The following is a 13,657-nucleotide window of genomic DNA, read 5'->3' as shown; positions in this document are numbered from 1 at the left end:
CTGAGATTGGACATAATGTATCATCAGCCAAAAAGGAGGGCTCAGGGACGAATCTTTGTGCAAACCAAAGGTTCAAACTGGAGTTTGGCGAGGCAAACCACAGGTCGCTTTTGGCTTGAAACTGGTTTCACAAATTCAGACATAACGGAATTTCAACCTCTGCCCATTTAACTCTGGTTTTGTGTTATACATCTGAATTGGCCACTGAGTCAGATCATTGGTCCTTCGAGCTCAGTACAGTCTACACTGACTGGCAATGGCTTTTCCAAAGTTACAGGTAGGAGTCTCTCTCTGCCCTATCTTGGAGATGCCAGGGAGGGAATCTGGGACCTTCTGCCTGCAAACATGTAGGTGCTCTTCCCAGCGCGGCCCCATCCCCTAAGGGGAATATCTTTCAGTGCTCACATGTAGTCTCCCATTCAAATGCAAAGCAGGATGGATCCTGCTTAGCAAAGGGGACGATTCATGCTCACTACTACTAGACCAGCTAGACCAGCTCTCCTCCCTAGACTTACTCACTCAATTTGCTGGTTCTGATGCCATTTAAAAACCTATTTGTTTAAAATAGCTTTTAGCTGGATTGATGGCACTCAGCCTGTCCCTTCTGATTAATGACCTAAACTCTCTCTCTCTTGTTTTCAGTCTCTTATTAATGGTTTTCACTGTATTTTAATGGTTAAAACAGGTTTAGTAATAGTGTAAGCAGGCTTGCATGTAGGCTGAAAAGTGGGGCATATATATTTTAAACAAAGAAAAATAAATCATAAATAAATAATGTAAGCAAGGAGTGCAATTATGCGCACAAGTTGCCATGTATACCAGTTTCCTACAAATATATATCTGAGTGGAAGATTAATCTCCAAGAAGAAGCTTGTGAACATGTGTTTTGTATGTAGAAGTCCCCAGGTTCAGTCTCCAGCTCAACTAATGTCTGATGGCAGTGCTGGGAAGCAATCATTTATTGTGCTGAAGGTGACAATTTTTGATTGACCTTTTGATCGGTCTTGCGAGAGCAGGGACATGCTAACATGGCATAAAACACCTCAAGATAAAGCCCGGTATCAATAAAAGCATGTTTAAAACACACCCAAAGACTAGTATAGAGGTTTTATTGACACTTGTTTGGGATAGATGACCTCTATAATTCACTCCCTGTTCTTTTCTGCTGAGCCCTGTAAACTCAGATCAGTGCAATACTGTGCCTTGCTAACAAGTACTGCCAGAATGGTTCATCGTATTATCACAACTAACAAGAATGTCTGTCTGGAGATATAAGAGTGTGGGTTTGAGGCAAATGTCTATGTAAATTACATAAATGTGTGTCTTACAAGCTTCATGCTCATAGTTGAGATGTGATCTGGCTTCTTGACTTTGCTCACCCCATCCCTAAGGTTTCTCTCTCATGTTCCACCTAAATTTGCTCTCCTGAAATTTACAATATGCCTTTTGACAAAGTGTCTGCCGCCATGTGTGCCTCGGATAGGCCTTCAGCCCCAGCTGCAGCAGTGACCTTTTTTCAGAAGTAGTTGCCGAAAACTGTCATATATTTATTAATTGTAAAAGGAAAAGCATTGCAATCCTAATTCAAAGACATTGCAAGTACAGTAGCAGGAGACCTATACATTGTTGCATACACGGGAGACCTTTGGCTATTGGTGGCACAATTAGTTCAAATGGAAACGGCACATGAAGCCCTGAGCAGATAGTCAGCCCTGTCAGCTTCACAGGTGAGCAAGTTCCCTAGCTCCCAAACTGATATTCTGTACTATCAAACATTGACAGTGCTTACCACCCGAACAAAGAGGTGTGCTCTGTTTTTGGTTCAGCAATGCTGGCTATGCATTTAGCATTGGTTGCTAGATGCAGTGATCCATCTTGGAAATTCTGTATACTCAATCCCCTCTCTGGATTGGGGGTGTTTATGTAGAGTAAAAAAAGGGCAAATGTTAACAAGTTGAGGGTGGATCTACACATTATGCACAGCACAAGGCTGCCACCAAAAATGGCATCCGCCTGTTGAGCTTTCTCCTTTGACATGTAGGATTGCTAGTGTCGTGACATCACCTTGGTATGTGTTTTCCCACTCATCACTCCACATCACTGACTGCTGCTGGTGGAGTGGGAAAATGCAGGATGTGATGATTTCCTGTCTTACATTTTATGAGAGAGATGGGAGAACTCGACATGGAGATACAGTTTTCAATGGCAGCCCTCTGTTGTGCATAACATGAAATGCCACCTTGGGTCTCAGCAGACAGAAAGAAAGCACCGAAAATATTTTAAATTGGTGTTTTTGGATTCACAGTTCAAATGCAAAAGCAGCCTAAGAGCATAATTCTTCATTTGTTTACAGCACAGAAACCCCTGTAGTGCTTATAAGGTATCCAGTCCCTGATATTATTTAAGAGTCCAACCTACTCATATTCATTCCAGCCTAATCCATCCCACACTTTACAATCAACTAAACAGACAGGAGGCACTCTAGGAAGAATACAAGAGTGGCTTCTTTCTTTTGTTTTGCTTTCAATTTAAAAGCAGACCTTCTACCTTGTTCTGGATATTACCTCCCCCCACATTTGAAATCCCTCCCCCTGTAGTGAAACATGGCACTTTTGCATGGATGCAAATCCTCCCCCTGCCCTGCTACAGATGGTTGTGAAATAGTTTAATCACAATTCTGCATTTGCAAAGCTACGGTTTCACTGACATGTACTTCCAACATTGGACTGAAGGCATTTTCTAGCAATGTTTTTCATTCTTTATATATTCTTCACAACTGGAGAAAAATTCTGCCTTTGGATACAGAGTTCTACTCTTATGTAAACAAAACCTACTCAGATTAACACCCAAAGGCTGTTAACTTTACTGTCTCACTGTGGACTTGAATAGCTGGCTGGCATAATTGATAGTGACCTTGTGTATGAGTGACCTTGATTTAACTACCTTGAGCACGTAGAGCATCATTGATCAGTGCTGTGGAGTTTTAGACTCCCATCATTTAGTGGTTTCATAAATGAGCACTGAGCATTAGGCTAAATGTGACTGTTTATCAAGCCATTATTATTTTTCAAAATGAACAGCACATAGATATTGCAATGAGTTTCACCATCCCTCACATTTTCTAAAAATCATTAACTTGGCTTCTACAGTTTTTTTCCATGATATATGATAATGAAGTAATAAAATACATAAACCTCTTATCTAAACCAACATTTGGAAGCTGCATTTATACAGCTTTGTGTAGCATCTGGTTTCTTCTGTGCCATTTTTGATCTGTTTAGAGAAGCTGATTAAATTTAACACAAAGGAAACAGCAAACTCTTTCCCGAAGAGAACAGCTTAGCATAGCTTCAAGTAAAATATATGCAAAACACTAGCAGAGAGTTTATAATGAATTATAACCCAAAGATGTGCCTTACATTTTCATATATTTTGGGCTACAGAGATCAGATGTAAGTTTGGGTTTGTGTTCTGCAATGAGAGTTTTGGCTAGCTTTTCTTTTTTCAATCATAGGAGACAACAGCATATGCGAAACAGAAATATTCAATATTTATGTACACCTAGCAAAATGGATCACATATTACTTTTTATTTAAAGCCAAAACAGGCACTCTTGCAGTGACTGACTCCAAATATATGCTTTCTCAAAAACAGATGTGGACATTGATGTTCTCAAAGTATGTTTCCATGTGTCCAGAGACACAGGAATGACTCAGGGAAGGGTTTCTGTTACGGATGTGCACATAACCATTTCCCCCAGTTCAGTTTTGGCCCCTCCGGACCAGCCTCCAGCTTGGTTCAAATTCAAACTTGGGGGCAGGATGGTGGGGGTTGGGGGAGCCCTCCCTACGGACACTGTAGCTGCCACCAGTGCAACTAGTAAGTACTTCTCTTTTCTCCCCTTCACACTTAGGGAAGCCCCCTCTGCCCCTTTAAAGGAGAATCATCACTGGATTCCCCTTTTCTGGTAGGACTTCAAGCCGGTCTGAACCGGTTAGTTTGGTCTGGACTCACACTGAACCAGTTCGGTTCAAGGTTGAACCTTCAAAATGAGCCAGTTTGAACTCGAACCAGCTTGATTTTGAGCCGGTTTGCACACCCCTAGTTTCTGTGTCAAACTTGTGCTGTCTTTAAAAAGCAGCACAAAAATCACTTCTGAATGAAGTCAGACAGCACAAGTAGTATTAGTATATTCTATATCAGGAATTTCCAACCTTGGATCCCCAGATGTTGTTGGACTACAACTCCCATCATCCCTAGCCACAATGGCCAAAGTCTACCATGGCTGGGAATGATGAGAGTTATAGTCCAACAAAGTTGCAGTCCATCTGGGAACCAAAGGTTCGGACCCCCTGTTTCATATTAAAAAGTTACCCAGAAGAGTTGTCAATAATAATAATAATAATAATAATAATAATAATAATAATAATAATGATGCTACACAGTGTTACCTGTACAGACTTGTGCTGGAACTGAGCATTCTGTGATGAGACACTTTCTCCTTTTTCAAATTGGTTCTTCACACTTGCCAGGCCTCCAGGTATCCTGCAAGCCTCTGATTCCTCCAGGGCCTGATGTGATAAACAAAGTAATGTTGACTGAGTGTTGTTAAAAATTTAAACTCTGTTTGTGTAGGTGTGCCTGTTAATTTTTCATCACTGCTATAAATGCATTTATTTGTGCAATCCACACACTTCGGAAATGAATATTTATTTGGTGTTTTTCCTGTTATTTAACTGTAACTTGAATTCTGCCTGTTCTTACAAATTATGCTACTTCATTTTCTAAAGAACTGAATTTTTTTCAGCCTGATTCTCCCAAGGAGAATGCAAAAACATTGTAAATATTAAAAGTGTGCAAAAGAAAGCATGCAAAAATATTCAATATGCAATGTTCTGAAATATTTTCTACTTGTCTTGGTTATGTGTAAAGTGCACTCTGATACCTGATGGGTCAACACAATTATATTTCAAAGCAGCTCATTCACTTGCACGTCTTAATAAGTCATGACAATGTAATAAAGCAAACCCGTTAGAAGACTGTCAGCAAAATATTTAAAAATATGAATGGGCTATCCATGATCAAGATTCATTCTTAGACGCTCAATGTGGTATTATTACCTCATTGATTTAAAAGATTAAAGGCATGCTAACAATAAGCAGTCTTCAGAATCCTCTAATCCCAAGCTTCTTCAGTACCATTAACTATTTTATACCTTCAGGTGTTAAGAGACAAGGAAGAGATTCTGTTGTTATATGGGTATGAATTAATCTCTTTTCAGAACCAACATCTGAAGTCTCAGAAGCCTCTTCAATAATGCTAGGGATTAGTGCAATAATGTAGACTATACTTTGTGTTTGGAAAGAACTGCATTCAGCCACCAACAAAAAGATCTACACAACAGATTAAAAATGAAGGCTCAGCAACAAAGTGGAAACTGGTATTCTGGCAAGAGCATAAAACCCTCACTCTGGATCTTTGCCATGTACAATGCATCTCTAGAAGCTACTTTCTCCTGACAACCACAATAATGACTAATCATCACCACTTAGGATTCCCCCATTACCCATAAATCTTCCTTTCTTTACTTTAACTTGAATAGGATGCTGGTGCTTTTAACAATTGTGAGAGGAGAGGGTAGAAAAGCTGGCACGCTGGTGGGCAATTCTAGAGTAATAGTTGCCTAGTGATATAAAAAATGATGCTTCTGTCACCTCCAGAGGTTTAGCCCATGTCTGCTTACACCTGAACATGGAATCCTCCACTTGCTTCTGTTTACTCTACTCTAACAGCCTCCGCTTTCTAGACCTCCAACTGGACTGGCTGTGTTGTACTGCGAAAGATCCAGCCCCTATTACACATCACAGAGAGACATAGATGTGTACTGAGAACAAAGAGGCAGGAGCTATACCAGGTTTAGGCAAAATTGGCTCTCCAGCTGTTTTTGAACTACAACTCCCATAATCCCCAGCCACAATTTATGGGAGTTGTAGATTACAGCTGGAGAGCCAAGGTTGCCTTCCCGCCGTATGCAATTGAAGAAATGCATCCATAGCCTTTTCTTCTCCACAGCAGGGCCGGAAGTCGAGACTCCTCTTCCCTTAGGGGCTGTCCATGGCAAGGGAGTTCCAGACTCATTAAGGTAGGCCTGCTCAACCTAGCCTCCCCTCTAGCTGTTTTTGGGCTACAACTCCCATTATCCCCAGTCGCAGTGGCCAATAGCCAGGGATTATGGGAACTGCAGGCCAACATCTACAGGAGGGCCGAAGTTGAGCAGCCCTGGTCTAAGGGAAAGCTCCCAACAGCTTCCAACCCAGAAACAGGGCTTTTTCTTTCTCATAACTGGGCATACCAACCAAAACTCTCTCATTATCCAGGATAGTGGCCAGGATACAGCTTCAATTTGCTGCACAGCACACAAGATTTCTTTATTTTTCCTGTGTGACGCTCATTGCTGAGACTGCATATAGAACCTCATTTGAGACAGAAACAAACCCTCACTGAATGGTCTTCTCAAGTCCAACCCTTTGTCCACCCCTGACCTTATGTCCTGGTATGGGATTGTACTATTTCTATTTATTTATTTACATTTATATATGCTCTTCCTCCAAGGAGCCCAGAGTGGTGTACTACATACTTGAGTTTGTCCTTGCAACAACCCTGTGAAATAGGTTAGGCTGAGAGAGAAGTGACTGGCCCAGAGTCACCCAGCTAGTCTCATGGCTGAATGGGGATTTGAACTCGGGTCTCCCCGGTCCTAGTCCAGCACTCTAACCACTACACCATGCTGGCTCTCTCCTAGTTTTGGAATGGATACAGGGACCCTTCTGACAAATATTATCTCAGCAGCGTGAGAATTGCTGCTGCATGTATGTCCTCTCCAGGCAACTTGGGCCACTTTCAGAGTTCTGGGCTCTGTAAAAGCCCACATAAATGGCTCCAGAGGTAATAGCAGAGCACCTCTGTCCAAGGAAGGATATGTACTGCAGGATTCCTCTGGTGACCTACAGTTTTTGATGTCACTGGTGTGATGTACAGAGCAGAGGTGTATCTAGGGAAAATAGCGCCTAGGGCAAGCACTAAAATTGCGCCCCCTATCCAGACGTCTGACACCCATCTTTCAGATAACTTTACCATAATATTAGCTCAAAAATACAAGTCAAGCTCAAGTCAATCTTTTAATATTTCAAAAACTATTTAGCAGTGGACGTAGCCAGACCAAAAAATGCTGGAAAACTACAAATTTCAGTATGCTGGGGCTCATGAAATACCCAAATACTATGTGGAGGTGTACTTGGAAAACTAAACAGATGTGCCTGTCTAATTCTCTACTATGCATTGTAGCATCACTATTACATAGTTTTAAAAATAAATGGTGAATTTGACTTTTCCCAGATACTATGGAAATAATTAAAAGATATGCAGAGTAAACTGTCACTGCTTGGAATATATTCTAGTATTTCAAAAAGACAGTTAAAATGAGAGAAAGAGAGCAAGAAACTCCCAGTGGGCCTTAATACCAAGGATTTCACACTGATTCAAAGACAAACTCACCATTAATAGCCATACTATTAAGACATCACATTTAACTCACTTATCACAAGAATGAATACAATTCTTGTAAATGAATACAATTCTTGCAAATGAATACAATTCTAGTTCATAAGCTTTAGCTCAGTATTCACAAGCCCTGATTCTCTGTACACAGTGCCAAACTGAATATGTGTACAGTGACTTATATTAATTTTTTTAAAAATTACCTGTAGCCCCTTCGGGGGGCTTCCTAAAGGCCATGGTGGGGTGTCTTTAAAGGTTTGCCCTCGCGCCGCTGGCCTCTAGGGCCTCGCAGCAACCATTTGAGCATGTGTGATGGCCATTTAAATCCCCCGCAGCTCGTTCTCCCCCCCGCCGCTCGCTCGCTCTCCCCCTGCAACTCGCTCGCTCTCCCCCCACCGCTCGCTCGCTCTCCGCCCAGCGCTCGCTTGCTCTCCCCCCCTGCCGCTCGCTTGCTTGCTCCCTCCCGCAGCTCTCCCCATTGGGCAGGCCAGGGCCAGGCCATCCCATCACCGCCTCCCACCTTCTCCTCCCGGCTGGTAGGGCTTTGCCCGCCGTCTGCCCACCTCCTTATCACTGCCATCATTTCTCCCCGCCACCACCTTCTCTTCCTGGCTGGCGGGGCTTCGCCTGCCGTCCACCCACCTCTTCTGGCCGGAGGGGCTTTGCCTGCCAGCCCTCCACCTCTGCATCCTGACTGCTGCCATTATTTCTCTTCACTTCAATGCTGGAACTCTTGCACGCTCTAGAGCATCTGCGCGTTAGTACTTGATTGCTCCCCTCACCTCAGAGTTCTTCCCACCCTCACTTGGTCTGCACTCCTGCTCCTCCTCCACCCCGTTGCTTCCATCCTCCTCACCCTTCTTGGTCATGGCTGCAGCAGTGCTTCTGCCTATTGGCCAAGCTGCAGCCCCCTATCCCCAGAGACCTCCTCACCGTCACCCGCTCCCCGCTCCTGCTCCTCCCTTCAGGAGCAGCAGCAGTGGTTAACCGGGTAGTTCTTCACTGCTGCCACCACCATGGCCGCTCGTTCCCCTCAGGCTGCTGACAGGCCCAGGCTCATCCCTTGCCTGCCTGCCTCCCTCTTACAATGGCCTCAGTAGCCCCAAACAGCAGCAGTTGTTGCCTGGGCCCTTCCTTGCTGCCAGTGCCGCCATGGCCACTCATTCCCCTGTCAGGCTGCTGACAGGCTCAGGCCCGTCCCTTGCCCTTCCTTCTGTCTCTCTTCCCCCTCCCTTCTTTTTCTCTTTCTCTCTCCTCCACTCGCTCTTCTCCACTCTTTCTTCCCCCTCCCTTCATGTTTTTTCTTCCTCCCTCCCTGAGTTAACAGATTTTTTTCATTTACACAACGGCATCCCCCTTCTCCTGAAGGGGCTCTTTCCTCCCTCAGGACCTGTCTTTTTGGAGACCCCTGCCTGCTATCCTTTTATATCCAGAACATCTTCTGACCAGTAACAGCTGCATTCCAACTGACCTTAACCATCACAGGCCCCTCCTCCTTATCTGCATAGGGAATCCCCACTGCCCAATCATCATGGTGCTTCTGCTCTCACAGGCTCCTTCTCCCTATCTGAATATGGAATCCCCACTGCCCAATCAGGTGCTTCTGCTTACATACTCTGCATATGGAATCCCCACTGCCCAATCAGGTTCTTCTGCTTGCAAACTCAGCCAATCGCCTCCTTCCCACCACGTCGCCACGCCTGGCCCGTCTTGGAGAACAGCCAATCGCTTCCTTCCTACCACGTCAGCACGCATGGCCCGTCTTGGAGAAATAATAATATAGATTTTATTTTTTAAATGGCTGCTGAAAATGAAATGGCTGCTGCACATGCTCAAATGGCCTCTGCGAGGCCTGACATGGCCTCGGGCCTCACAGGGGCCATTTGAGCATGCATTTTGGCCATTTTGTTTTCGGTGGCCCTAGATACGCCCCTGGTACGGAGGAGACATACCACAGCAGCAGCTCTCACACTACTGAAGTAAATGTCAATAGGGGGCCTAAGGAGAACAACTGAGGATGTGAAGCCACCAAGAGGTGGCCATTTGTGTGAACATGCCACATGTCATTGCCAAGTGGTGATAGCACACAATTCCAATGAAGGTAAGAACAGACCCTACTTACTGTAAGCTGGCTAGTCAAATATATCCCATATATGTCAGCAATAACTCAGGAGCGATGTTGTTCATGGGATCTGAGCAGTCAATGACTGACCAGGAGAGGGATCTTGAGGCTGTGGTTGAAAGCTTATTGAAAGTGTTGACTCGATGTGCGGCAACTGTGAAAAAGGCCAATTCCATGCTAGGGATCATTAGGTAGGGGACTGAAACTAAAACTGCTAATATTATAATGCCCTTATACAAAACTATGATGCGACCACACTTGGAGTAATGCATACAATTCTTGTCACCACATCTCAAAAAAGACATTGCAGAACTGGAAAAGGTGCAGAAGAGGGCAACCAAGATGATCAGGGGCCTAGAGGACTTTTCTTATAAGGCAAGGCTACAAGACCTGGGGCTATTTAGTTTAGAAAAAAGACAACTGCGGGGAGACATGATAGAGGTCTGTAAAATCATGCATGGTATGGAGAAAGTGGATAGAGATAAATTCTTCTCCCTGTCACATAACACTAGAACCAGGGGTCATCCCATGAAATCGATTGTCAGGAAATTTAGGACCAGCAAACAGAAGTACTTTTTCACACAACGCATAATCAACTTGTGGAATTCTCTGCCACAAGATGTGGTGACAGCCAATAACCTGGATGGCTTTAAGAGGGTTTTGGATAACTTCATGGAGGAGAGGTCTATCAACGGCTACTAGTTGGAGGGCTATAGGCCACCTCCAGCCCGAAAGGCAGGATGCCTCTGAGTACCAGTTGCAGAGGAGTAAGAGCAGGAGAGAGGGCATGCCCTCAACTCCTGCCTGTGGCTTCCAGCTGCATCTGGTGGGCCACTGTGTGAATCAGGATGCTGGACTAGATGGGCTTTGGGCCTGATCCAGCAGGGCTGTTCTTATGTTCTTAATACCCTATTTTATTAAACCAATGGCGGGTAGCTTTAAAGGCAGTGAAAAATGCCTCCTCAGATCTCAGAATTGACTAATAAAGCAGAAATGGTTTTTCCCCATGTTTATTGGACACCTCAGAGCATGTTTAATAAGGGATGGCTGCAGATGTTATTCTAGATGTTGGAGGTGTAATCTGTATGTGCACATTTTTACACATTTGGTCTGGTCCTCTCTGGTTATTGTTCAATTTTGGATTGAAATCCGTAACACGACTTTGCAGCAATCATTGCTTGTTATGGGCATTCATGTTTTGTTATAGTACATCCCCAGCATATGGAATCTAGCATTACATCAAGACTTGTGGATTTTTCATGCTTTGGGGGTCACCAAAAGGATTATATTACAACACTGGAATGACAAATTTACTCCTGAATTGCATAGCTGATATGTGTTCCTTGTCAACATCTGAACTGATCTTTTTCCAATGGAAAGGTATTTTCAGAAGAGGAATTTTCAGCAATTTGGTCAAATTTTAATGAATTGTTTATGTTTGGCGGGGGGAAAGGGAGATAGCGATAGATCCTTAGAAGAAGGTGTTTTTCTCTCTCTCCTCTTTCTCCCTGCCCCCTTAGGTTTTATTTTATTATGTTAAAGTTATGTTTAAGAGTCCCTTTTAATTTTAATTTTCAGTTACACACATATATAATTGTTACCCCTGATTATGTCATATGCACTGCTGTAATCTTATTGAAATAAAAGGCGGGGGGAGGGGGAGAGAAAAGAAAAAGGAGTTAAGCACCCTAACTCCACCCACCTTTTCTCCAATCACAATGATTAAGTAGCTTTTCATCAGAAAAAGCAGCTGCTGGGCCTTCATTATATGTATTGGTATGTAATATGTGGTTTGCCTGTTACGTATATTGATTGAAATTGTTTCTTATACAATGCTGTGTTGTTTAACACTATTAAAGGGTGGGTAGGTGAAACATAAATTTTACTCTTCTAGTGCCAACTTGATAAATCTTCACATTTGCTTCTAGCAGTTTTGTATATTAAAACTGTGGAAAATGGATAAACTCACACATATTAAATCTCAGTTGTGCAGTTTATTTTCCAGAAATACAAGGGAATATATCTGTAGAGTGCCTTGTGAGATTTTTAAAAAAAACATATTTTGGACTGCAATATATTCATGCATAACTCCATATTTCCAAAGCTGGGGAAATGTCCCACAAAATGGCCTCAAAAACGTGTCAGCTTTTTATAATGAAAATGTTGTAATTATAAAACCAAAAATAAAAAAAAAAGTTTTAAATAGTTCTTCTTTATTAAAATATAATTTAGGATCATTTTCTATGATCCATGGCAATTTTACATTTCTTCTGATATGCATATTTAACACTTGTGAGGCTTGTGTGGCCAGTGCAACATATGAGCAACGAGATCATGCTAACTTCCACATCAAGACCATCTTTCATGCACTCTCTTCTTTGATCTGTCATATACATTAGGTCTCTCCTCATATGTTACATACACTGTTCATATCAGCGGCTATATCACAGCTGCTGTCTTATCAACAGCAAAATATTAGGTCTGTCCTGGAAATTCAGAGGGGTATGTGATTCAATTCACTACTTCAACTGCACATCAGGCTCAATTCAGCCTGGTTCACAAGGTTATCACTTCAATTCAGAGACAACAATGCTTTGGACAATAACAAGAATCATTAAAATGCTTATAACCTTTTCATTTCTTGTCAGTATAGGATGAAAGTTGTAGGGATCAGGGATGTGCCTGAACCACGGTTTGAGCATAGTTTAGAAGTGGCACATGGGAGCTTTAAGAAAGAGGAGAGCAGGTCCTTACCTGCTCTCTTCTGCCCCATACAGCTTCCTGCTGGGATGGCATTCAGCCCAAATACCCATGCGTGGCACCGGGATGCAGCAATGCCATGCTGACCACACAAATGGTGCATGCACAGATGCCATATGTGTGCTGGCGCCGTGTGGGGGGTATTTGGACCGAGTGCTGCGCCAGCAGGCAGCTGCATGGGGTATGTGTGTGTTGGAAAGTAGATGACCTCCTTTTTCTTAAAAGTCCCCCACCACACACACTCACACACATGCACACACACACACCACTTCTGAGCCGTGCTTGAACCATGCTTTGAACTGGTGAGCAAGATGTATGCAAGGCACCTATATGAGCGTTTACTGAACTGGACTTATTCTGAAAATATTCTGGCTGAAGAGCAAACTGGCTTCTGCGCTGGCTGTTCTGTTATGGACCCTGCTGTCTTTCGTCTGGAAGCAGGACTGCTTAAAGTAGAGGCCAGAGCATGGATTAATATCTTCAAATTCTGGCTGAAGCTGGTTTTCCATCCTGCAGGCCAACTCCACTTGTGTTAAAGGATAGCTATCACTCCAGGTGGAAAAGAGAGCTGGATGAAGGGCTGCACCACTATGGCTTCTCCCCTCTCGCATTAATAACTCTGGGGTATGAAAATGCCAGGGTCAAACTCAGACAAAGAATATACAATATGGAGCATCAAATTGATCAGGGCTCATTCCTGTTGGTGTCTATTTGGACAACCAAATTCTGGGTTTCAACCTTGCCGGATACCTAAACCAGATAATTGTGCCAAAATAACACAGAGCTCTGACAAAGGAGTAATGCAATGCCTTGCAATCAGCAGTCCTGGAAGGGAGAAATCAAAATATCCCCTACAAAGAATGTATCTGTGTCTGCAAATCGGGTGATATTGAAACAACAGCTCATGTGCTCCTCCACTGCCAATTTTACGAAGATATATGGAGCATACATATAACCCCTTTTATTAATTGCCATCTAGGTTGTACAGACTCTTTTTATCTTGATTATATTTTAAATGACCAGAATAACCTGAGATCCTATTATGTGGCTAAGTTCTGTTTGATAGCCAGTAAAATCTGCCAGGAGTTCATTAAGAATCATTGTTAACTGATCTGTATGCTTAAGTATGTGCTTAACCACTGTATTATAAATCTGTAGGTTATATAGGTTTTTGTTGGACTTCTGTTTATAAACTGTGCTGGTCTGTGATCGTAATAA

At 43.1% G+C, this 13,657-nt stretch overlaps 1 protein-coding gene across 9 annotated transcripts in view; it reads right to left on the bottom strand.

Moving 5' to 3' along the window:
- Positions 1–13,657, bottom strand: part of XIRP2 (xin actin binding repeat containing 2) — a 219,291-nt gene that overhangs the window by 47,005 nt on the left and 158,629 nt on the right. For 5 of the 9 annotated variants that reach the window (XM_053264596.1, XM_053264603.1, XM_053264609.1 and 2 more), the window contains one exon: positions 4,452–4,571. The exons of 1 other annotated variant lie outside the window; for it this stretch is intronic. In XM_053264596.1, coding sequence (XP_053120571.1) covers positions 4,452–4,571 — 120 coding nt within the window. Of the gene's footprint in view, positions 1–4,451; positions 4,572–7,760; positions 7,871–9,172; positions 9,301–9,679; positions 9,834–13,657 lie in introns of those variants that run through there. 3 more of the 9 variants (XM_053264642.1, XM_053264636.1, XM_053264649.1) reach the window with 3 other exon arrangements.

The sequence above is a fragment of the Hemicordylus capensis genome, chromosome 1 (genome assembly GCF_027244095.1).
Source record: "Hemicordylus capensis ecotype Gifberg chromosome 1, rHemCap1.1.pri, whole genome shotgun sequence".
Classification (NCBI taxonomy): Eukaryota; Metazoa; Chordata; class Lepidosauria; order Squamata; family Cordylidae; genus Hemicordylus; species Hemicordylus capensis.
The sequence above is the reverse complement of the archived record's forward strand: the minus strand, read 5'-3'. Positions and strand labels throughout refer to the sequence as shown.